A 23167-nucleotide genomic window follows, 5' to 3' on the forward strand; every position below is an offset into this window, starting at 1 on the left:
TGCTCTGAGCTCCAAACCTGATCCAGGACAGCAGAGCTGCTCTGAGCTCCAAACCTGGACCAGGACAGCAGTGCTGCTCTGTGCTCCCAAGCTGATCCAGGACAGCAGGGCTGCTCTGAGCTCCAAACCTGGACCAGGACAGCAGTGCTGCTCTGTGCTCAGACCTGGACCAGGACAGCAGAGCTGCTCTGTGCTCCAAAGCTGGTCCAGGACAGCAGTGCTGCTCTGAGCTCTAAACCTGATCCAGGACAGCAGAGCTGCTCTGTGCTCCAAAGCTGATCCAGGACAGCAGAGCTGCTCTGTGCTCCAAAGCTGATCCAGGACAGCAGTGCTGCTCTGTGCTCCAATCCTGGACTAAGCAGTGCTGCTCTGTGCTCCAAGTGAAATGGGCACCATGTTCCAGGCTGAAACCAAAAAGGAATTATTCTTCCAATCCTGACCCCAGGTAATCCTTGAAGCCTCAGTGACTTCATAGATTGAAGGACTGACTTGGAAATCAGTGCTGCTTTGCCTTTTTGGGGGTTACTCAGAGGCATTTGATTCTGCCACTGTGAGCTGATGAGAGCAGATACTTCTGCCACCTGTGGCTGCTGTCCCATGCAGCCATGGCACTTCTGTCCTGTCCTGTCCCTGCCCCTTGCTGTGCCCGTGCTGCAGTGAGCCCCTTTGCTGGCACTGTGGCTGTGTGCAGCGAGTGCTGTGGCTCTGAGGCTCTCCTGCGTGGTGGCTGCCGAGGCAGAGCCCTGTGTGCTGGCACAGAGAGCACGAGTGTGTCCCTGGCCTCACACTGCAGCCTGCCCTGGAGAAGGCTCAGGCTGCCAGTGGTGGTGAGGATAATGGAGTGTGTCCCATGGCAACGTGGCCTTCTGCCTCCCAGCGTGGTGTCTGAGCACGGCCAGAGGGCCACAGAGGGGCTGAGCCCCCGGCAGGACCTGCCGCAGAGGGAGAGCCAGGGATGGTGGGTGCTGCCTCCCATCAGGAAAATGACGCAAGGAAGAGAAGATGAGGGTGAGGTGAGGTGAGGTAAGGCTGGCAGCAGGAGTGGAAATTTTGGGTTGAATCTCCAGCCCTGGTTCTCTTGGATGCCTCGTCCTACTCAGCACCAGCTCCGGGACTGTAGCCAAGGCGGTGCGTCTTGTCTGCCCCGAACATCTGCTGCGTGGCAGGACGGAGCACCGAGCCCTCCTGGCTGCCTCCTTCTGCCAGTGCCTGTGCACGGCGCTGCCAGGCCAGCAGGGACAGTCCTTGGGGTGGCAGAGGGCAGCTGTGGCTGCCCAGCCTGGGCACTGTGGCTTGGCAGCACTGAGAGTGGGCACTGCCCTCGGCTGCTGCCAGGTGCAGGTTCTGGCTTCTGCCCTCGAGGGAACCTCTCGGAAGCTGCACCTCAGTTTTTCTGTGAGTTGGAGGCAGAGACAAAAGCTGGATGATGCTGTGACAGTGCAATGCTGGGGATTAATTGACTCAGAGCTGTTCTGTGGTGCAAACTAAGAGCTGCTTGTTCACAGCTCCTTGAGGCCTGATTCTCATCCTGAACTACAACTCCATGCCTGCCAAAGTTTTTCCACCACCACACAGGAGGATGTGTTTTCAGCAAAGGCTTCCATGTAGAAGACTGAAAAAAATTAAATAAAAAGTAACTCCAGGCTTGGAATGGTGCTGCCAGGGAGAATGTTTACAAGGAAACAGCCTGATAAACAAGGAAAATCGGTGAGTTGTAAAGAGGTGAAATTGTAGAGTGTGGCAACAATTCCCAGCTTGTCAGAGCCTCACAGTGGTCACAGCCACCTCAGACTGGCTGCAGGATCTCCGTTTTTACAGGCAGCCTCAGGAAGCCAGGCTGGACTGAAAAAGTAACGGAATTATGTGGAACTTGTCTGAGTCACTGACCCTACATCTCCACAAGTTCTTTCAGGGCACTGCCATGAAGGAGGACCGAAGAGGCTGCAGCTGAGAGGAGATCTGCCCTTTCTGGTCACCAAGGGTTTCAGATCTCCTCCCCTAGCCTCTCCCAGTCTTTTGTGCTTTGCTAATCCATCCAGTGCAGCATACACTGACAGAGGCAGGAGCTGGAAAGTTTCCTCTGAAAGCCTCTGAATGCTGCTGGACCAGCTGCAGGCATGAACCTGAAAACCGTGCTCATCCTGCTTGGTCTGGCGTTAGCCACGATATTCGCGTTGGTCTGCGTCTTGCTGACCAGAGAAAGGACCCCCAGCCCCTGCCAGCGCCTGCCCCCGCAGCAGGAGGACGTGGAGGACAGCCAGAGCCTGGTCTTTGCTGACCTGACAGCCGAGGAGATGTCCCAGGTGGTGCGGTACCTGCAGGGACACCTCGGGGTGCCGCTGGTTGAGGCGTCGCGCGCCGAACCCTCGGACAACTGCATCGCCCTGGTGGAGCTGCAGGTGCCCGCCAAGGCAGAGGTGCTGCGGTTCCTGGACGGCGCGGGGGCTCGTCCCCCCCGAGAGGCCCTGGCTGTGCTGTACTTTGGGAAGCAGCCGGAGCCCAACATCACCGAGTTGGTGGTGGGGCCGCTGCCGAGGCCGGCGTACCACCGAGATGTGACGGTGCAGAAGTACGGGGGGAGGCTGCCCTACCACCGCAGACCCACGCTGGCTGTTGAGTACAAGCAGATTTGGGGATTTCTAAAGAGCCAAGTGCTGCCCTCGGCTCCGGCTTTCATGCAACAAGTGCTGGGGTATGATGGAACCAATCTGGCAGTCGTGACAGCTGCTCCACGTGGGTTCCAGTCTGGAGATCGGGTGACCTGGTTTGTCCTGTTCCAGAACGTCAGCGGGTTCTTTGTGCACCCAGTGGGGCTGGAGGTGCTGGTGGACCACAGCAGCCTGGACATGTCGCAGTGGGCGGTGAGCAGGGTCTTCTATAACGGGCAGTACTACAGGGACATGGCTCAGCTGGAGAGCGCCTACGTGCAGGGTCGGATGAGCGTGGAGAAGGTGAGGAAGGTTCCGTGGGACGGGGACTTCTCGTCCATGAGGCCTCGAGCACCTCGGGCCGCGCAGTTCCCGATGCAGTTTGAGCCGCAGGGTCCCCGCTACAGCGTCAGGAACAACCGGGTGCTCTTCCAGGCCTGGAGCTTTGCCTTTGGGGTGAGCGTGAGCAGGGGCCTGCGGCTGTTTGACATCCGACACCAGGGGGAGAGGGTTGCCTACGAGATCAGCGTGCAGGAGGCGCTGTCAGTGTACGGCTCCAACTGCCCGGCGGGGATGTCCACGCGCTACATGGACGGCAGCTTCGGCCTGGGCCGCTACACCTCCCCGCTGGTGCCAGGGGTGGACTGCCCCTACCTGGCCACCTACGTGGACACACACTCTCTGTCAGACAGCCTGAAGCCCCAGAAGAGGAAAGCTTCCCTCTGCATCTTTGAGCACAACCTGGGCTCCCCTCTGCGGCGCCACTACTCCAACTTGCAGTCGCTCTACTACGGCGGGTTGGTCAACTCCGCGCTGGTCGTTCGCTCCATCGTCACCGTGGGCAACTACGACTACGTGTGGGACTTCATCTTCTACCAGAATGGGGCCATGGAGGGCAAGGTGCAGGCCACGGGCTACCCAAGCTCGTCCTTTCTTCATGGGGATGGGCTGAGATACGGCAACAGGCTGTGGGAGCACACGCTGGGCACGATACACACCCATTTTGTCAACTATAAGGTGGACTTGGACGTGGGAGGTAGGTCTGGCTCTTGTCTCTCCTTTTTAAATAGTACTTTCCAAATGCTTTTAGATTCAAAAATCTTTACTTTTTTTGGTGGTTATACAAGTTTTCCTTTTCACCACTGAAGTGGTGTGCTTGCAGTAGGGGGTGGTAAAACTGCAGGAACAGGGAGAAGGCAGATAAAATCAAACTGTCACTGTTAATACTGCCAGGGGAGGTGTGGGCTGAAAAGTTTTATTCCTGTGAGAAGAAGAAAGGAAATGAGCTCTGCTGGGCATGAATGTTCTTCTGTGGGGATCAAACCATCATAGATAGCCACAGGTTCAGCTCTGAAATGGCTTTTATGAAAGCTGAGAATTCACATGTTAAAGAAGCAGAACACAGAGGGGCTTTGTGGTGGGACAGGCAGGAGGTGCTGAGCAATAACCCCTTTGCCAGACCTGCACAGGCACTGGCCATTGAATGCCCCCAGCAGCCTTTTGACACCTTTTCCCCAGATCCATCTGCTCCTAAGCCACTCTTGTTGCTCCAAACCTTGGGCCCATGTTTCTTCTTTGTGGCAGGCCCTGAGAGCAGCACAACACTGCTCTTGTCCGTAATGTGCAAATGTGTGCAGCACCTGGGCTGCTCCAGGCGCCTCCACTGTGCAGAATGAGCAGTAACAAAGCTCATGCTCTGGTTAATCAGCCTGTGCTTGCACAGGAAGCAAACCTGTTCCTCTGCCCTGGGGTGAGGCTCATCCCTCATCCCCTCTTGTCTCTCACAGTGTCTGCTGCAGAGTGGTGTTGCCTGGCTTGGACAAGAGTCCCCAGCCAGAGATCAACACAAGGGGTGTTGTCATGGCATGTGGAGCTGCAGAGCAGTAACTGCTCCTGGACAGGGTTGGTGCTCAGAGCCCCGGGGTGCAGGGAGGGAGAGCAGGGAGAGCAGGCACTGTGAGGTCCCTGGGGAACAGGGCACTGTGGGGACTCTGCTCAGTGACTTTGTTTTGGCTTCGCAGGGGTGAAAAACTCCCTGGTGGCCCACGACATGGCATTTGAGGTGACACGGGCTCCCTGGAGCCCCGAGCAGCAGATAGAGCGGCCACAGCTCACCAAGAAGGTCCTGGACACGGAAGACCAGGCTGCCTTCAGGCTGCACTCCAAGGTCCCCAGATACATCTACTTCGCTGCCAACAGCAAAAACAAGTGGGGCCACCAGCGTGGCTACAGGATCCAGATCACCAGTTTTGCAGGGGACCACATGCCTGAAGCCAGCTCCATGGAGAGAGCCATCAGCTGGGCAAGGTCAGGCTGTTCTGGCTGGCGTGGCAGGGTCTCAGAGATCCCCCAGCCCTGCCAGCTGGGAAGGCTTTGCTGGATGTCCTCTGATGGGAGCACTCTTCTGGGGTCGCTCCACTGGAGCAGGCCTGTGCTCTGGAGGCTTTCAGGAGCTGATTTAGCTCTGCCCTGCCTCGGGGGGCTGCTCTTTTCTTGTCCTCAGGTACCAGCTGGCCGTCACCCGGCGGAAGGAGGAGGAGCCCACCAGCACCAGCATCTACAACCAGAATGACCCCTGGACGCCCACGGTCAGCTTTGCTGACTTCATCAACAACGAGACCATCACCAACGAGGTGAGCTGGGCTCCCTGGGCTGGAATGTAACACCCAGCTCCAGGCTCAGTGGGAGCTCCGAGGAGCAGAGAGGCTCCAGCACCACCCCTGGGACAGCAGTGAGAGCAGCAGCCCAGAGGAAAGAGGAAAGTGGGTCTGAGCATCCCCTTCTCTGTGTGTCTGCTTGGTGCTTTGCTCAGAGAACACAGAGTGTGTGTGCAGAGCAGAAGCTTGTTTCTCCCTGTGGAGAAATGCTGGCAAAACGTAATGAAAACCTCTGTCAGACCAGAGTGAGGCCACGGCAAGGGCCCTTCACCTGGGTGGGTGTCTGCAGCCACGGCTGTGGCAGATCTTTGGGGAAGGGAGGAGTTCTTTCCCAGGAGGGGGGAGCTTGATGTGTGGGAAAGCAGCTGGCTTGTGCCCATCGGGGTTCCCCTCCTTCCCTTCTGTCACTCCCCACTGCCCCGTGCGTATTTTGGTCACCGCTGCTGCAGCTTCTGAAGTAACCCTGGGCTTGTGGCTCTTCCCTGCCTAGGACCTGGTTGCCTGGATAACTGCTGGCTTCCTTCACATTCCACACTCTGAAGATATTCCCAACACTGTGACCGTGGGAAACTCGGTCGGTTTTCTCCTGAGACCCTACAACTACTACGACCTGGACCCCTCCATATACTCCCACGATGGGGTGTTTTTCACCAGCGAACAGGACTTCACAGCATGTGAAATCAACCCTCTTGCCTGCTTGCCCAAAACTGCCTCTTGTTTGCCAAACTTCCCCCCGTTCACCTATGATGGTTTTCGAAATATGAGCAGGCTTTGATGCTACAGGATGGTGTGAGGAGATGTGGTCAGAGACACCAGGCTGACCATCCTGTCTCTGATTTGCAGCTTTTTAGTGAAGTTGTCTCAATTTTCAGTTATCCAGTGACTTCACATTTTATTGTTGCTTTTGAAATAGTGCTCTTGAAAAGGGAAGCATGATTTTTCCTAGCATGACGTGAGATGGAAATCTAAGTTGTCTGTTAATTCCCGAATTTGAGTCTGCCGCCAGAGGAAAGTGAGGAGAAAATCCTGTTCCTCTGCTGTAGAAGCAAGTGCTGTGTAGTGCATACCTCAGGTTAAAATAATGAAAATGGTGCTGGTCCAATGCTCTCAAGTGTCTCATTCTTACAGCAGCATCTCCTGTGGATGATGCTGGTCTCTGCCATAGTTCCTGTGCCCACAAACCAGCCCAGCAGTGTGGCTCTGGCTGTTTGTCAGGGCACAGGGATGTCCAGCTGGAGGGCAGGAGGGACAAGCTGGGGCGTGCCCCAGGGCTCAGGGGCATGGACTGAGGTGGGCACTGGCACTGAGCCCTGTGGCTGTTGGGGGGAGGCTGGGTCATGGCCAGGACTGGGTGGGTTGTGGCCCTCAGGCCCTCAGTGCTGGGCACAAGGGAGGGATCCAGACAGGACTTGCAGGAAGGGGTCTCGTGGCTGCTGGTGATGCAGCTTGGCCAGTGCCACTGCCTGTTTGCCGGGATGCTGGCTGGGCTCTGGTGCCCCTGTTCCTCTCCTCGCTGCCCCATCTGTGCTAGGATCTAACTCAGGATCAGTGGGCACCTTTGCAAGGTGACAGAGAGCTGTCCTCTCCCTCCCGGCTGCAGGACCACAGGGATGTTGGCAGGAGCAGGCAGTGCTGCTTGGTGGTGTCTGGGCTGTGTCAGGATGGGGCAGTGATGCTGTGTTTAGCTCTGCTCTGCACTGGGAAGGTTTATCTCTACAGCCACTGCCCAGCATCTGCAGGGTTAAGAGAAGGAGCAGAAGGGAGATGTGCTTCTTTCCCCTAAATGATTGGATCCCTTCTCTCCAAGCTCTGCAGTGTAGGATCTGGGACCAGAGGGGAAGGATGGATGTACAAACATTGAGTTTACTTAAAATTATGACCCTCAAGGGAAGTGGAGCAAAGTTGCCTTTTATGGTTCCCAGCAAATCCTGGCAGTGTGTGAGAACATCCCCTTGCACTCTCCCTGCGAGTTCCTGCAGGCTGTTCCCTGGTGAGGAAACAGGGGAGGAAAACAAACCCGAGCCAACCCAGCCCCTTGTTCTGGTGAGTCTCTGGGAGGATTCTGCAGCTGGAAGCTTGTCCTGCCAGACTGCAGGAGCGCTCAGTGCCCCAGCAGGCATGAGCCTCAAAACCGTGCTCATCCTGCTTGGTCTGGCGTTAGCCACGATATTCGCGTTGGTCTGCGTCTTGCTGACCAGAGAAAGGACCCCCAGCACCTGCCAGCGCCTGCCCCCGCAGCAGGAGGACGTGGAGGACGGCCAGAGCCTGGTCTTTGCTGACCTGACAGCCGAGGAGATGTCCCAGGTGGTGCGGTACCTGCAGGGACACCTCGGGGTGCCGCTGGTTGAGGCGTCGCGTGCTGAACCCTCGGACAACTGCATCGCCCTGGTGGAGCTGCAGGTGCCCGCCAAGGCAGAGGTGCTGCGGTTCCTGGACGGCGCGGGGGCTCGTCCCCCCCGAGAGGCCCTGGCTGTGCTGTACTTTGGGAAGCAGCCGGAGCCCAACATCACCGAGTTTGTGGTGGGGCCGCTGCCGAGGCCGGCGTACCACCGAGACGTGACGGTGCAGAAGTACGGGGGGAGGCTGCCCTACCACCGCAGACCCGTCACGGGCAGGGAGTACGCGGACATCAACGCCCTCGTTCAGAGGGAGCTGAGAAAGGCGCCGCGCTTCCTCGCTGCCTGCTGTGAGTCTGACGGGACTGACCTGGTCACCCTCACCACAGCCCCACGCGGCTTCAAGTCCGGTGACCGTGTGACCTGGTTTGTCCTGTTCCACAATGTGGCTGGCACTGGGTATTACCTGTCTCCGGTGGGGCTGGAGGTGCTGGTGGACCACGGGGACCTCCGCGTCTCCCAGTGGCGGCTGCGCCAGGTCTTCTACAATGGCCGCTACTTTGCCAGCACAGAGGAGCTGGAACAGGAGTTTGTGGCCGGTGCTCTGGAGGTCGTCAGGCTCAAGCGGCCCCAGGGTGATGCAGTGCTGAGCTCAATGAAGCCCCGGCGCCCTCCTGGGTCCCCAGGCCCGCTGCAGTTTGAGCCGCAGGGTCCCCGCTACAGAGTCAGGAACAACCGCGTCACCTTCCAGGGCTGGAGCTTCGCCTTCGGCATGAGCCCCAACACCGGCCCGCGCCTCTTTGACATCAGGTACCGTGGGGAGAGGATTGTCTATGAGCTGAGTCTCCAGGAAGCCTTAGCCCTGTATGGCTCCAACTGCCCTGGGGGCATGTCCACCCGCTACCTCGACGGCAGCTTTGGCATCGGCAGGTTTGCCTACGAGCTGGTCCAGGGCCTGGACTGCCCCTACACGGCGACCTACGTGGACAGGCACTACCTGGCAGAGTCAGATACCCCCAAAACCAACCGAAGGTCACTCTGCATTTTTGAGCACGACTCTGCCCTCCCTCTGAGGCGCCACTTCTCCGACTCGCAGTCCTTCTACTACGGTGGGCTGCGGAAGAACACGCTGGTCGTCCGTACCATCTCCACGCTCATCAACTACGACTACATCTGGGACTTCATGTTCCACGGCAGCGGGGCTGTGGAGGTCCGGGTGCACGCCACCGGCTACATCAGCTCCTCCTTCTTCCATGGCCGAGGCACTGACTATGGCAACAGGGTTGGGCCCCACACGCTGGGGACGATGCACCTCCACCACATCCACTACAAGGTGGACCTGGATGTTGACGGTAGGTCTGGCCACCTTTTGTGCACAGCTGTGGTTTGCTGTGGCCTAAAGCTCTGCCTGGGGTGCAGAGCTTGAGAGGGTTTTCTCTTCTGCTTCACAGGGCAGCTGAACTCCCTGGAGACCCAGGACATGGAGTATGAGTTTGTCAAAGATCCCTGGAGCGCACAGAACACCATTGAGCGGCCGTTCCTCCGCAGGGAAAGGCTGGAGAAGGAGGACGAGGCAGCGTTCCCACTCAACGCCCCCATGCCCCGCTACCTCTCCTTTGTCAGCCCCAATCCCAACAAGTGGGAGCACCCACGCAGCTACAGGATCCAGATCAGCAGCTTTGCTGGGAAGCACCTGCCCACCAGCAGCTCCATGGAACGCGCCGTCAGCTGGGGCAGGTGGGTGCCAGGGCTATGGAATGTGAGGCCTCAGCTGCTGCTGCTCCTGGTGGAGGGAGGCTGTCACCCCTGGGCAGGCCTGCACCAGGCTGCAGGGAAGGGTTAAACAGCAAACATTCACAGCTTTTGGCTCTGAAATGTCCCTGAGATGTTGCTCAATAACATCTGCTTATGGTATTTCACAGGCAGGAATCTGACCCCGCGTCAGACTGATTTAGAGCAACCCCGTGTGTTTTTCCCTTTGAGGGGAAGTAGGCTGCAGAACAAATTCCTAAGGGAAGCACTTGTATTGCTAGGCTGTGATATTTTCCCATGAGGACAGAATGCCTTTTGGAAAATGCTTGGGATGAGCACAGAGCAGTCTCACTGCCAGGGTGAACTGATGGAGCTCGTGCTGGGGAAATCTGTGGGGGAGAAGCAGCTTGAAGGGAGTGCATTGGGCATTGGGTGGCAGCGTTTGCACCTGGACCCATTCACATTTCCCAGCCACGCTGGAAAAGCCACAGGCAGCAGGGGATCCCCTGCAAAGCTCAAAGATGCTGGGGTTGCTGCTCACTGCTGCCCTCCCAGCCCTTTCCCTCCCCACCCCAGGGCAGGCCAGGGATGCATCCAGCCCCAGACTGCCAGTGCATCCCAGCTGGCAATGCCCTGTGCTGGCAGGGACGAGCCCCTGTGATCCCTGTGCTGGCAGGGACGAGCCCCTGTGATCCCTGTGCTGGCAGGGACGAGCCCCTGTGATCCCTGTGCTGGCAGGTACCAGCTGGCCGTCACCCGGCGGAAGGAGGAGGAGCCCACCAGCACCAGCATCTACAACCAGAATGACCCCTGGATGCCCACAGTCAGCTTTGCTGACTTCATCAACAACGAGACCATCACCAACCAGGTAAGCTGGGCTCCCTGGGCTGGACAGAAGCTGCCCCTGTCCCAGAGCCAGCAGCTGGCAGAGTCCTGCTCAGCCTGACTGATGCCTTATTCCTCTCCTCACAGGACCTGGTTGCCTGGATCACTGTGGGGTTCCTGCACGTCCCTCGTGCTGAGGATGTCCCCAACACAGTGACTGTGGGGAATGGTGTCGGCTTCTTCCTGAGGCCCTACAACTATTTCAACGAGGACCCCTCGGTGGATTCACCTGACAGTGTCTACTTCAGCAGTGAACAGGATGTTGGGGCATGTGGGGTCAATCCCCTTGCCTGTCTGTCCTCTGCCACCTCCTGTGCCCCTCGCCTGCCCCCCTTCCACTTCGGGGGCTTCCTCAACCTCAGTCTGCCACCTGGTGGGCTCTGATGGGCCAGGGGCTGCTGCTGGCTCTCGGGTGGGTGCCCAGGGTGTCTCTGTCCCACACCAGGACCTGCCTTCCCCCTGCCCAGGGTGCCACGTGCTCAGCGTCAGCTTTTGGGAGAAGCTCAGTTCTTGTTTCAGCACTGCCAAAGGAGGACCCAAAGCCTCTGAAAAACAGCCCCTGGGAGTGATTTTTTTTTTAGTTTCATCCTGGATGCCACCCTGTGTACCGTGGAGTGCCCACAGCCACTCCCCTCCTCTGGGGTGGGGCTTCCACCACGTCCCCATCCTCGGAGCACAGGGTGGCAGTCCTGGCCAGGGCTGCCCACAGCACAAAGCTGCAGCTGCCCTTGGTCCACCCAAGGTTTTGCCCACAGCAGCAGGAGTGAGCAGAGTGGTGTTGCTGTGGTCCTGCCACAGGATGCCCAAACGCCCTCCCCAGCCACGCAGCCTTTGCAGCATCGAGGCCACTGTGCCCAGGCACTGCCAGGCTCTGGCTGCTGCTGCAGTGCCAGCTCTGCAGAGGGAGAGCTGCCCTGGGCTGGCTGGGAGGCTGCTGGAGGAGCCCAGGGCTGGCCTCCGGATGGGCTGTCCCAATAAACAGGCACTGCAGTGCTTTTCCTGAACACACTGGCTCAGCCCCCGGGTGCTGCTCTGTTTCCTGTGGCCAGGGCCAGCCCCAGCACGTCTGAGGCTGTGGGAGCTGATGCCCTGTTAGGGACGGCCCTGGCTCAGCTCTGCGGGGCTCCAAGGGATGTGGGGCTGCCCCAGTGCCCAGCACAGCGCCTGGCAGGGCTGTGAGTGTGTCCTGGCGATGCTCCTGGACCCAGAGGCTCCTGCCAGGGAATAAGGAGCAAACAAGGGAGTTAATGTTTAACAGTTGTTCTGAGCTGTGTTAATCAGTTCTGGGCTTGGCTGCTGCTCAGCCCCCCTGAGTGGGGACCCTTGATTCTACACCCCTCGCTGCACGTGCAGCTCTGGGCTGCAGGATCCCACAGCCCACAGATCCCATCCCCACTGTGCAGGCTGGCATGGGGACACCAGGGATCCCCGTGAGGCCAGTGCCAGCCCTGGCACATGGCTGCAGATGCTAAGCACTCACAGAGGTGTCCCTGGGGGCATGGTGGGTTTCCATGCCCTCTGCTGTAGTGGATGGCTCTGTCCCATGCTGTGAGGAGCTCCAGCAGCCCTGCTGGCTGTGGCATGGCCCCTGGGAGCCAGCTCAGCTTGCTGCAGCACACGGGAGAGGCGGTGGGAGGAGAGGGCAGCTCAGGCCATGGCTCAGTGTGAGGCTGCAGCGGTCCCTGGGTGCCCTGGGGTGACAGCAGGGGCTGTGCCCAGAGGCTCCTGCCAGGCCTTGTGGCAGGGGAAGGTCGTGTCCAGCCCGGCTCCCTGCCCTCCACCACGTGCCCACGTGTGTGGGGCTGCCTGGACTCTGCTCGTGTGCTGACGCAGTGGCTGCCCTGCCACAGCACAGCCCGCACCTTGCAGCTGTCTGGGAACATTCTGGAGAAACCCTGGCACTGCCACAGCACCCACTGGTGCTGCACTGGCCAGAGCTGCAGCCGGAGCCTTGGGAATCACGGGCACACCGTGTCCCAGAGCCTGCTGCTGTCACTGCAGTCACACAGCTCCTGGGCTGCCATCTGATCCTGGGCTGGGTGTGCACAGAGGCACAGAAATTCCCCCAGCCTGGCCCTCTCCTTCCCTGGGAAAGCCTCCCTGGGAAAACTTCCCTGGGAAAGCCAGCTGGTTTACAGTGCACTCCCCAGCAGGGCTGCACAGTGCAGGGCACGAGCTGGGCCCTGAGCAATTGCCAGACCAGCCAGGATGCAGAACCCTGCAGTGCCCAGGCAGCTCCTGCTCCTTCCCTGCCCTGCCCCAGGCCTGCACAGTGACTTTGGGGCTGGGGGTTTATCCACAGGGAGCAGTGCTGGGGCTGTGTGGGCCCTGGCACAGTCCTGACCTGGCACTGCTCAGGGGGGTACTGGGCTGAACCACTCTGTCCTCTGTGCTGGCAGGGAGGAGGTGACTGCCTCCATCCTGCTTCCTGTCCTCTCCCTACCATGGCCCCTGTTTTCCTGCAGAGAGTTTTTCCTGGAGGACTGCAGTGCTAGTCCCCACCCCCCACCTTTTGCCCCATTTTCCGCTCTGAAATCTCCTGTGAAGGATTTATTGCTGACGGTTTCAAAATATTTTTGGAACAGAAGCCAAGTCTGTTGCATTCCTTCACGCTGGCCAAAGCCACTCTCTGTGGAGGACCCTGGAATGAGCTGTTGGGGAATTCATTTTCGAAGAAAAATTCCGTTTCTGTGCAGACTTCTGTTTTGTTGGGATGTTTTGCAGGTCAGGAACTCAGTCCAGGATCTGGGACCACCTTCCTTGGGTGCAGCAAGGCCAGGCTGGACAGGACATGCCTGCAGCAAGGCTGAGTCTGTGGCCTTTGCCTGTTTTTCTCACAGGCCATCCATGCCTATATCCAGGGAGCAAGGTTTGCCGGTGTTTTTCCTGTCAGACCCCGTGGGCTCTGCATGGGCAGAGGGGCAGGATGGGGCCTGTAACTGCTGCTGTTTGTCAGCAGGACCCAGAACTGGACACAGCTCTCACAGAGGCAAACAACATAGGGCAGGGGTTCAAGGATCTTGACATGAATTTTCTCAGGAGGGAGATAAGTGATGCATTTCACTGGCTGTTGATCATTAATGCCTTGCTGCCTGTTCAGCTGCGTGGGTGCTGCCTGGGCACCCTGCGCTGCTGCTGCAGGGCTGTGTGTTCATGCACTGGCAGTTGTGGGTGATGAAGTTGCAGTGCCAGCAGTGCTGCCAGGGACAGCAGAGTGCAGCTGGGGTGGAGGGGGTGGCCATGGGCACTGCAGGATGAGTTGTGTGTTTGGCTCTGCACCCACAGCGGGGGTCTGAAGGGGCAGGAGGGATTAACCAGTGGAGCAGTTCAGGGAGGAGAGGTGCCATCCCTATTTGCAAAGGTCCTTTAGCCCCCCACTACAGATCAGAACCTGGCTGGCAGCCAGGAGCATCCCAGGCCTGGCTGTCTGGGACTGCAGGGTCCTCCAGGAATGGCTTTGAGAGTTTCCCATTATGCAACGTCCTGGCTAAATTAGCCTGGCAAATGAGGAGGGGAGTGGACAGTCTGCCCTCTACTCCATGCTCCCACTCCATGATCCTGGGCATCCTTGCCATGCTCCAGTGGTTGTTCTTGGGGGGGTGGCAGAGGGACCAGAGCAATTGCCAGCCCTGGACACGGCAGCTCTGCAGGACTGTCACCCACAGCCTGTGGGGTAATGGAGCAAGGGGCTCCCTCAGAGCAGCTGAACCGTTGTATTGGACAGCTGAGGAGCCAGGGCTGCAGAATCCCGCAGTGAGGGGATGGTGTGGGGCAGGGGATGCTGCTGGGGACGGAGCACCCTGCACTTCACGTGCCCTCCAGCCTGTTCTCCCCTTTTACGTAAGCTGTTCCAAACATGTTTGTTCCAACCCCCTGGCGATGTACCTTTGCAAAGAGTGGTTTTGGGTCCAAAGATCAGTGCTGGGACAGTGACCTGCCCCCTGCAAACAGGACCCTGCAGAGTATAAAACCCCAGTGGCATCGTGGAGCACGGGACAGGCAGAGCCACGCAGCAGAGGAGGATGGAGGCCAACATGAACCTCCTGCACGACGCGGGCGTCCGGACCACGCACTGGCTGCAGCAACACTTCCAGGGCTCCCAGGACTGGTTCCTCTTCATCTCTTATGCCGCTGATCTCAGGAATGCTTTTTTTGTCCTCTTCCCCATCTGGTTCCACTTCAGTGAGGCAGTGGGCATCAGGCTCATCTGGGTGGCTGTAATCGGAGACTGGCTCAACCTCGTCTTCAAGTGGTGAGTGGCCCCGGGCCAAGGCTGCCACCGTGTGTTGGCACACCTGGACTGATGTGGGCCAGGTGGGTGCTCTCAGCCCCAGTGCTGGAACAGAACAAGGACCAGAGTTCAGCTCTGGCTGGGCAGTGACAATGGTCACTCCTTCCCAAGCTGTGCAGCTGCAGCTCCCCCCTTCCCAGAGCCAGAGAGATGGAGCCTCCTGCAAACAGAGCGTCCCATCAGGCAGGGCTGTGGTGTGAGTGGGGGGTTCTTCACAGAGCCCCCCACCTCAGGAGCTCATATTGATTTGCTTGCAGGCAGTTCTTGCTCTTCCCTCTCAGGGCTGGGGGTGGGGACATGGACAGCAGTGTCAGCTGTCAGAACCAAGCACTCAGCTGGGCGCTGTGTCTGTCAGGGTGCCCTGCACCACCTGTGGGTCCTTTGCTTTTTCCATCTCCCGGGACAGATCTAAAGCTGCAACTGTGCCCAGGACCTCCCCAGATCCCTTCTTTGTTCTTTTCAGGATCCTCTTTGGGGAGAGGCCATACTGGTGGGTCCTTGACACGGACTATTACGCCAACAGCTCTGCACCAGAGATCCAGCAGTTCCCACTCACCTGTGAGACTGGCCCTGGTAGGTTCCCCAAGCCAGGGGCAGGGCGTGCTTGCCCATGGTGACCTGCACATGCAAGGAGGGGGGTGCTGGCCTGGCCAGGGTTGTGGCTGGCAGCCTGCAGGTAGTACATGCCCCTGGACAGCTCTGGAGAGAGGGCCCTTACTGCTGTGCTCCTGGGGATGGCAGCTGTGCCTGCAGGGGAAGGAGGCAGGGCAGCCCCTGCACAGAGCACACCCTGACCCTTGGTGAAGCTGTGGTGGTTCAGCACAAACCCCTGCCTGTGCTCAGCTCTGGCCCATGCACAGTCTGAGCTGGGTCTCTCTTCTTGCTCAGGGAGCCCATCTGGCCATGCCATGGGTGCAGCAGGCGTGTACTACGTCATGGTGACGGCCCTCCTCGCTGCTGCTGGGGGAGAGAAGCAGTCAAGGACACTCAGATACTGGTAAGCTCCGTGCTAAAACCACCTGTACTAGGCAGAGGCAGCTCCAGCACTGACAGGCACAGCCAACCCATCAAGGCTGTGGACTGACAGCTGGGTTTGGTACCCCGGGTAGAGTCTCAGCACGCAACCAGGCATTGTTTGGAGCACATGATGGCAGTACCATGGGCAGTGCAAGCTGGCCCTGGCACCCACATGGCTGCCTGTCCCTCACAGGGTGCTGTGGACAGTGCTGTGGATTGGCTTCTGGGCAGTTCAGGTGTGTGTCTGCATGTCCCGAGTCTTCATTGCTGCTCACTTCCCCCACCAGGTGATCGCAGGGGTTTTCTCAGGTGAGTTCATCAGAACCCCCCTCCCTTTCCCTGCAGCACCACTGCAGTACCTGCAGCACTGACCAATGCTCCCACTTTGTTCCTGGTAGGGATGGCTGTGGCCAAGACCTTCCAGCACATCCACTTCATCTACCATGCCAGCTTCCATCGGTACCTGGGCATCACCATCTTCCTCTTCAGCTTCACCCTGGGTTTCTACCTGCTGCTGTGGACATTCGGCGTGGACCTGCTCTGGACGCTGGAGAAGGCACAGAAGTGGTGCAGCCGCCCTGAGTGGGTCCACATTGACACCACTCCCTTTGCCAGCCTCCTCCGTAACCTGGGCATCCTCTTCGGCCTGGGGCTGGCACTCAACTCCCACATGTACCAGCAGAGCTCCCGGCTGAAGCAGGGCCAGCAGCTGCCCTTCCGCCTGGGCTGCGTCGTCGTCTCCCTGCTCCTCCTGCACCTCTTCGACGCCTTCAAGCCGCCCTCCCACGTGCAGCTGCTCTTCTACGCCCTCTCCTTCTGCAAGAGCGCGGCCGTGCCGCTGGCTACGGTCGGCCTCATCCCCTACTGCCTCTCCCAGCTCCTGGCCACGCAGGACAAGAAGGCTGCCTAAGGCAGGCACACAGCCCAGCGCTGGGCTCGGGGCAGCTGCCAGGCCCTGGGTGTGCCCCAGCCGCTGTTTGCCTCCCGCTGAAGCTGCCCTGGGAGCAGAGCACGGAGGCCGGGCCCGGGGCGCTGCTGGGCGGCTCCTGCAGTGCGGGCCCGCGGTGTCGGTCACGCTGCTCCGTGGCTGGCTGATGGCACTGAGAGCCCTGTGTGCCCACGACTCCCCTGCTGTCCCTCCTGCACCCACAGGTGGGGGTCACCTGCCCAGCACCCAGCAGCAGCAGCGGGAGGTCCTGCACTCCCTTGCAGCTCGTGGGGACAGGCCACCTCCGCGCTGCAGGGCTGGGGACAGCGGCACTGGGAGCAGGGCTCTCGCCTCAGCGGGTCTGGGGTCTGCTGAAGAGGCAACTCTGGGACAGGAATGGGCAGACACTGTGACGTGGAGATAAAGAGCCAGTGTGAGGGATCCCCCCAGCTCTGGGATGTTTCACCTCTGTGCCACGCAGGGTGGGGTGCACACAGGCCCAGGAGTGGACATGGGTGACGTGTACCTGTGCACATGGCATGGGCTGGGGTTGGGCACAGGAGGTGTTTTATTAAAGCTGAAGGTTGTTTAGCTGGTGAGTTTGAGTGTCCCACTGGCCAGCACCATGGGATGGGGGATCAGCTCCTGGATGCAGGGTTGTGGCATGGCCTGCAGGTGGTAGAGGAAGGACATTTCTCCTGGGTGCTGAAGACCCTCAACACCTGCAAGGCACGTTCAAACCACAGGGAAAAGCACTGCCTAGTGCCCTGGGTCTTCACCTTTTGCCCTGAGGTGCACTTGAGCACTGACAGCACAGTGGGGGCAATGAGCTGCTTTTTGTGCTGTTTATCCAAGGTTTCTGGGTGCACTTTGTGCCAGGAACAGGGACAAACTTGTGTCACCTCGCTGTTTACAGAAACAAGCTCAGCTTTGGGACCAGCCAGCTTAGCTGGGGCTGTGCTAAGCCCCCAGTGCTGGGGCCAGAACTGGCATTTGGCTGTGCTGTGGGGTTGGGGTCATGCCTGTCCCACCTCAGTACCCCAGCCCAGGAAATACTGTGGGCTCAGCCTGCTGCCCTCAAGCTGTGCAGGCTGTACAGCCCAAACATCCTCGCTCAGTCTGAGACAGTCCAAGCAGACACTGCCAGGCTCTGTGTGCACGTGTAGGATCCCTCCCAAAGCACCAGCCCCTGCAGCCCTGACCCCACAGCCAGCTCCAGGCCTCAGGGGTGCTCCCTGTGTTCTGACGCCACCCCAAAAGCTCAGCCAAGGCTGGGCCATGCAGCAGCAGCCACGGGTGGGAACCTGATCTGCTGGGGCTGCTCCCATCTCCTTGTTCATGACAGATAAACTTCCTTAGGTTTCTTTTATTCTTTTAGAGGTTTCTTTTATTCTGTTTCTCTGTTTATTACCAACATCTGGAGTAAACCTGTCGTGCCATTTCTAGCAAGAAGGGGAAGGGTAAATTCTCAAATTACCTGTTGTGCCCCGTTGTGGCTCCACAGCGCCCTTTAGTTCCTCCAGAGGAGACTGCAGCAGCTCCAGGGCCTGCCTGGGCAGGAAAGGTGAGCTGAGGGAACACCGGGGACAGCTCTGCCTGATCCCGAGGGAGTTTACAGCTGCATCAGCCTGAGAAACTACCGATGGTCCAAAAACGACCAGGACAACTGCACCCTACCAAGGGGAAGGAGTTGGTGTGTGGTGGGGAATGATCTCCCACCTGTGGGGCACCTGCTCTCCTTGCCAGCTGCTGCCTTTGCCCAGCCCAAGGTGTCTGGTGGGGACCAGCTGCCTCTTGCTTGAGCGTTTGTGCCAAGCAGCTCCTCCTTAGCAGCTGGCCCAAAGCAAAATGCCCCAAAGTACTGCCAGCAGGAGGCCCCTTCTGGGTTTAGGAACCCTACAAAATGGTTAACTAAGGACTCCTTTAATCCCTGCACCATTTGTCTTGAGAAATGAGGTCTTGCAGCAGATCCCCTCCCCATTTCTGTGAGCACCAAAGCAGCCCACGCAGAGCATGTGCACACCAGCTGTCGGGTTCAGGTCTTTATTCTCTGGCAGAGAAGCTAGTGGAGCCTGTGCAAACAAAGGGAAGACAAACCTACTTTGAGAATTGCTTCCTATGCTCCAGGGTTTTGATTGCTAACGAATTCCTGGAGCAGGGCTTGCACTTCTCCTCGCCGGCTCATCTTGGCTGCCTTGCCCTGGAAGCGGCCGCGCTTCCCAGCTCCTTTCCCGCCCAGCAGTTCTGCCACCCTGCAGCAACAACACCACGGGCTGGAGCCCATCCTGCTCCCCACAGCACACAGGGATCCGTGCCTGGGTCACCCTGTGCAGCTCCTCAGTCTGCAACACCACAATTCTTACTCAAGTTAAACAAATCACGCGTTACCTGGGACCTAAATTTTCAACTGCTTCAACGGGTCCAGCTAGAAGGAAGAGTCCTGCTTCTTTTTCATCTCCCACAGTCAGGAATAGCAGGGTTTCCTGTGGACAGAGATGGGCCTTGCTGCAGAGAAGAGGACCCTGGCCACAGGACACAAACAGCAAACTGACAATTCAGAAGTCTGTGTGCATTATCAGGACTGAGACTGCTTGAAAAAAGTAAAAGGGAGGTGGCATCTGAACCTTTTGCGCCCAGTCATGTGCTGTTAGGACCAAAGAGTACTGGAGTATCCCTAGTTAAAAGCATCCAGTTGGCAGCTGATTGTGATTGAAACCAGCCAGGTGATTGTGACTGAAACCTTCTGTTCTTTCTATTCTACTCCTACCTGATCCTATCCTAACCTATTTCAGGTTAGGAAAACCTAATGAGGCCCTGTACAGCCTTGGGCTAAGGCTCTTCCCCACTGCTCTGAATTCTGACTGTTGAGGACTGCCCTAGAGACTGAGGCTGCTGGGGAAAGGTAACCTCAGGTACCTGTCAAAGGAACCAGATCTGCAGGTCATGACTGTGGCAGGAACAGCCCCTGTCCGTGTATAAATGGGGTGAAAAAACAATGGTGTCAGTTTAGTTCTCATCACTGACTCACCTCTGTCCCAATCTCATTAGCAATGATGTTCATGAATTCAGAATCACCCTCTTTCCTGTATAGATGGATTAAAAAAATACTTTAGAAAGAAGCAAAACCTCACTCTAGAGTACAAAATCTCAATCAGAAACCAAGTGCCTGAGCAGGGATTTTAGCCTCTTGCTTTTATTTGTCTATATATGTAAACCCTCTCTAGGCACTTCTGTGGATATTACGAATTATTATGATGGAATTATCTAAGTGTTATCTTTAAGAAATAGAACTCCTTGGTCTTATTTGAAAATATCAAGGGCAGAGGGAATTAGATGGACACAGTAATTTCTCAGCTACAAAACCAGAAGATTTCAGTGACTGAATTATGAACAGATTCCTTTAATCACACAACCTTGCAGCAGGCCAAGGAGTTTAAAATTCTATTTACTTTGTTTAGGTTCTTTCTAGAGAAAACAAGCTGCAGAGGTGTGAGAGATCCAACTGCCATAAAACGTGTGGGATGCTGTTGGCCCCTCTTCCCTCAGCTCCCCCATACCTGTGCAGTACAAACAGCTGCTTTGGAGCAGGTTTGCTCTTGAAGTCCCGGGCTATCAAAACAGCAATGTCTCTAAGCAGGTTCAGGTTATTCTGAAAGAAAAGCAAATGAACTGTACTGCAGCTGGAGAAGTCAAAACACAGTTGTGTTCCCAGGGGTTTGAGCACTTTGCATAATATCCACACAAACAAGCCAATTATCTGACTCTCAGTTACCACAGCTAAAAGTCTACAGGAAATAGTGAAATCCCACTTTTCCCAGCCATTTTTGTACCTTCTGGAGCAGTTTCACAGAGCTCTGCAGTCTCTTCACAGCCTCTACGTGCTCACCCGGTCCATTTCTGAAAGAAATGGGAGACTCTGGATCACTGCTCTGAAGGACAAAGGAAAGATTTCCTAAAGGGGCAAAACAGGGATCATACACAGCCCCATAGCATGTACTCTGAGGCTTATGTGGTATCTCTCAGGAGGAGGAGGAAGATGAAATAACAGAAGTGGAAAGGGTATTACTTGAGCAGGGAGGTTAGAGCCTTCTCAGTATTGTGACTTTGCTCGATTGACTTCAGCACTCTGTTTCCCGCCAAGAAAATCAAGTTGGTTTTGTTCTTTTTCCCTTTTTCCACGCCAAGGAGTTTAATAACCTTAAAGAGAAAATCAACCCGGTCAGAACAGCATTTTGGTAATTCACATAGGTGGCCAGTTCCTGCCAGATTATGCCTTGTGGTGAATTTGGACTCTCTGCTAGTGAAAATAAATTTATTAAAATCAGCCATAGGGTCAACATATATATATTTAAAAAAGGGATGGTGGTACAGTGGAATTTACACAATTTTCTAGGCATGGGATGCACTCTACAGGGCATCTGGATGTCTCTGCTGGGAAACACTCCAACCAATGACTGAGAAAGTACAAATACTTAAAGGCAGGTCTAAGATTTTATCACAATTTCCCTGCACAGAGGATTTATCATCAAAAATATTAGAGTTTTAAGGAGAGGGAACATGGTCAACACCCCTGGCAGTGCAAAAATGTCACTGCTGCACACACAAGGCTGAGTTCTGCACCAAGGAAACAAAAGCACCTGAGGTGCCCAGGCTGTGTGTGACCCTCCTGGGGCTCCCGCTGCCACCCCCCTTCCCCATCAGCACAGCCTCGAGCAGCCTGTGGATCCCACGGTCTCTGCTGTGCTTCACAGGGAGTGTGGCCCCCAGAGGCAGCCCAGCTGCAGCTGCACACCTGGAGGTCGCTCAGGTTGCTGACGTGAGTGCCACAGCACAGGTTGGAGTCGATGCCCTCGATGTCCACCACCCGCACTGGCCCTACGTGGTCATCAGGCAGCCCCCGGCTCCTCACCTGGCACAGGAGAACAGTGACAAAGGAGGTGACATCTGTGCTCAGTTATTCCGGCCCCACAAACCCCATCAGCTCTCCCCACCACTCACTGTTTCAATTTCAGGGTCACCTGCAGGCAGTTCCCTCACTGTCACAGGGACCCTGTCCCGGATTTTCTCGTTCACGCTCTGCTCCAGGGCCTCGAGCTGCTCTGCTGTCACCACGGGGGTGTCCAGCTCGATGACACTGCGCTGACGGCCCAGCTCCCTGCGCCAAGGAACAACCTCTGCTGCTGTGGCTGAGAGCAGCCAGGAGGCCCCTCTGTGCAGCACCAGCATCCCACTGCTGGGAATGTGGTGACTGGAACAAAATGGGCTTCCCTCCTCTCCCTGTTATGCTTAAAGCACCAGATGAAAACTAAACATGTAAGGAGGACAAGACGGAGGAAACATTTTGTACAGCTTCTCTCCAGGTCAGTCTCCTCTCCTGCAACATCTGACCTCAAGTGAAACATCCAAATTGCTTTTGGTGTTTCAAAGTTCAGGCTCTGTGCAGGGTAGTGTGGTGGCATGTGCCAAACAAGGACATACTGGGGTCAAATGGAACCTTCATCCTGCTCACCATGAAGTCGTCTTGAATCCAAACATCTGCTCTGCAATGGCACTGATGAGATGCTGTCCTGGAAGAGATGTGCAACCAGCAGCTCTGAGTGCCAGTGGCATTTTCAGTCTTTCCTGTTGACATTGTCGAGGACAGGCAATGCTGGGCGCTGAGGGGCTCCTGCCAGTGCTCAGGAGCAGCAAGGGGACAGCTCTGGCCTCATGAGCCTCGGCTGCCGGCAGCACACGCTGGGGGCTGCAAAACCGCTCGAACTTTCCCTTCCAAACCTGTTTTCAGTGCGTTTGTTTACAAGCCAAGGAGAGCTCGCAGAGAGGCACCTGCTGCCCTCAGTGGTCCCGGGAACAGACTGTGCACACAGAGCTGTGGGGTTTCTCCCTACCCTGAGCAGGGTGGGAACACGCTGGGCACCGACCGCCCCCCTGCCCCACCGGCTCCCCCCGCGGGTGGTACCGGGCGGCCCCCGGTACCGGCACGGACCTGAATGCTGCTGCATGTGATCGAAGCGGCGCTCCCAGTCCAGCGACAGCACCACTTCGGCGCCCGGTTCCAGCGCGGTCGGCACGAAATGCACGGCCTCGGGGCCCCGCCGGGTGACTCGCAGCACCGGCACGTCCCCGATGAGGCCGCGATCATCCGGCTGCGGACACGGCCCGTTAGCGCCGCCGGCCGCGGCCCGGCCCCCGCCCGGCCCCCGGCCCGGCCCGTACCTGCCCGCCGCCCTCGGGGAAGAGGATGGTGTCCTCCAGCACCACCTGGAACCCGCGTACCGGCTCTCCGCCGCCCTCGGGCCGCAGCTCCGCCGCCCGGCACGACACCACCCTGGTGGTGAACTGAGACAGAGACGGCGGCGCCGTGAGGGCCCGCCCGGGCCTGCCCCGCGCCCCGGCCCCGGCCCCGGCCCGACGCTACCTGCCGGGCCCAGCTGTCCCGCTGGCACCGGAACACCATCTCGGCCGCTCGGCACACGCGAGCCGGGGGTGGCGGGAGAGCGGCCGAGCACGGACAGGCGGTGGCGGCCGTGCCGCGAGTGGGCGGGGCCTGCGCGGTGACGCGCGGGCGCGCTCCCGCCGGCGGGGGCGCGCGGCTCCCGGTGCCCGGCGCGGCGGCGGCCCGAGCGCACGGCACACGGCTGCGGCACTTCACG

General features: G+C 57.9%; 4 protein-coding genes across 10 annotated transcripts; 3 read left to right on the forward strand and 1 right to left on the reverse strand.

Moving 5' to 3' along the window:
* The first annotated feature begins 285 nt into the window (after positions 1 to 285).
* On the forward strand, positions 286 to 6407 carry LOC134553810 (membrane primary amine oxidase-like). Of its 3 annotated transcripts, none has more exons than XM_063403908.1 (5): positions 286 to 2951; positions 3084 to 3684; positions 4670 to 4955; positions 5152 to 5281; positions 5796 to 6407. In XM_063403908.1, the coding sequence occupies exons 1-5, from the start codon at positions 2118 to 2120 to the stop codon at positions 6078 to 6080; spliced, it is 2136 nt and encodes a 711-aa protein (XP_063259978.1). In that variant the 5' UTR covers positions 286 to 2117; the 3' UTR covers positions 6081 to 6407. The 3 variants fall into 3 exon arrangements, with proteins under 3 accessions (XP_063259978.1, XP_063259977.1, XP_063259980.1); XM_063403910.1 differs by having other exon boundaries at positions 2561 to 2692; positions 2781 to 3684; XM_063403907.1 differs by having other exon boundaries at positions 286 to 3684.
* Positions 6408 to 7165: 758 nt separating this feature from the next.
* LOC134553805 (membrane primary amine oxidase-like) lies at positions 7166 to 11282 on the forward strand. Its single transcript, XM_063403901.1, has 4 exons — positions 7166 to 8993; positions 9093 to 9378; positions 10132 to 10261; positions 10366 to 11282. The coding sequence occupies exons 1-4, from the start codon at positions 7181 to 7183 to the stop codon at positions 10660 to 10662; spliced, it is 2526 nt and encodes an 841-aa protein (XP_063259971.1). The 5' UTR covers positions 7166 to 7180; the 3' UTR covers positions 10663 to 11282.
* A 144-nt stretch (positions 11283 to 11426) lies between these two features.
* G6PC1 (glucose-6-phosphatase catalytic subunit 1) lies at positions 11427 to 17808 on the forward strand. Its single transcript, XM_063403952.1, has 5 exons — positions 11427 to 14530; positions 15033 to 15142; positions 15458 to 15566; positions 15780 to 15895; positions 15985 to 17808. The coding sequence occupies exons 1-5, from the start codon at positions 14301 to 14303 to the stop codon at positions 16494 to 16496; spliced, it is 1077 nt and encodes a 358-aa protein (XP_063260022.1). The 5' UTR covers positions 11427 to 14300; the 3' UTR covers positions 16497 to 17808.
* A 105-nt stretch (positions 17809 to 17913) lies between these two features.
* On the reverse strand, positions 17914 to 23118 carry AARSD1 (alanyl-tRNA synthetase domain containing 1). 5 transcript variants are annotated; one of them, XM_063403940.1, is made up of 13 exons: positions 22933 to 23118; positions 22731 to 22853; positions 22501 to 22660; positions 22024 to 22081; positions 21513 to 21669; positions 21307 to 21423; positions 20581 to 20711; positions 20345 to 20411; positions 20072 to 20163; positions 19543 to 19597; positions 18903 to 18997; positions 18616 to 18766; positions 17914 to 18061 (listed from the first exon to the last, which is right to left on the reverse strand). In XM_063403940.1, exons 1-12 carry the CDS (start codon positions 22969 to 22971, stop codon positions 18631 to 18633), a joined length of 1230 nt encoding a protein of 409 aa, XP_063260010.1. In that variant the 5' UTR covers positions 22972 to 23118; the 3' UTR covers positions 17914 to 18061; positions 18616 to 18630. The 5 variants fall into 5 exon arrangements, with proteins under 5 accessions (XP_063260010.1, XP_063260007.1, XP_063260008.1 ...); XM_063403937.1 differs by having other exon boundaries at positions 17914 to 18065; XM_063403938.1 differs by having other exon boundaries at positions 17914 to 18083.
* Positions 23119 to 23167: the final 49 nt, after the last annotated feature.

This window comes from Prinia subflava, chromosome 8, assembly GCF_021018805.1.
Source record: "Prinia subflava isolate CZ2003 ecotype Zambia chromosome 8, Cam_Psub_1.2, whole genome shotgun sequence".
NCBI lineage: Eukaryota > Metazoa > Chordata > Aves > Passeriformes > Cisticolidae > Prinia > Prinia subflava.

Bases quoted from the DNA above. Each gene is read 5' to 3' on its own strand.
- LOC134553810 (XM_063403907.1), top strand. From the start codon at position 2,118: ATGAACCTGAAAACCGTGCTCATCCTGCTTGGTCTGGCGTTAGCCACG. The intron at 3,685-4,669 runs GTAGGTCTGGCT...TTGGCTTCGCAG, and splicing joins GGTGGACTTGGACGTGGGAG to GGGTGAAAAACTCCCTGGTG. The intron at 5,282-5,795 runs GTGAGCTGGGCT...TTCCCTGCCTAG, and splicing joins ACGAGACCATCACCAACGAG to GACCTGGTTGCCTGGATAAC.
- LOC134553805 (XM_063403901.1), top strand. From the start codon at position 7,181: ATGACCCTCAAGGGAAGTGGAGCAAAGTTGCCTTTTATGGTTCCCAGC. The intron at 8,994-9,092 runs GTAGGTCTGGCC...TCTGCTTCACAG, and splicing joins GGTGGACCTGGATGTTGACG to GGCAGCTGAACTCCCTGGAG. The intron at 10,262-10,365 runs GTAAGCTGGGCT...CTCTCCTCACAG, and splicing joins ACGAGACCATCACCAACCAG to GACCTGGTTGCCTGGATCAC.
- G6PC1 (XM_063403952.1), top strand. From the start codon at position 14,301: ATGGAGGCCAACATGAACCTCCTGCACGACGCGGGCGTCCGGACCACG. The intron at 15,567-15,779 runs GTAAGCTCCGTG...TGTCCCTCACAG, and splicing joins TCAAGGACACTCAGATACTG to GGTGCTGTGGACAGTGCTGT. The intron at 15,896-15,984 runs GTGAGTTCATCA...TGTTCCTGGTAG, and splicing joins GATCGCAGGGGTTTTCTCAG to GGATGGCTGTGGCCAAGACC.
- AARSD1 (XM_063403940.1), bottom strand. From the start codon at position 22,971: ATGGTGTTCCGGTGCCAGCGGGACAGCTGGGCCCGGCAG. The intron at 20,412-20,580 runs GTAATACCCTTT...CATTTCTTTCAG, and splicing joins GCTCTAACCTCCCTGCTCAA to AAATGGACCGGGTGAGCACG. The intron at 19,598-20,071 runs GTATGGGGGAGC...CCATCTATACAG, and splicing joins CAGCTGTTTGTACTGCACAG to GAAAGAGGGTGATTCTGAAT.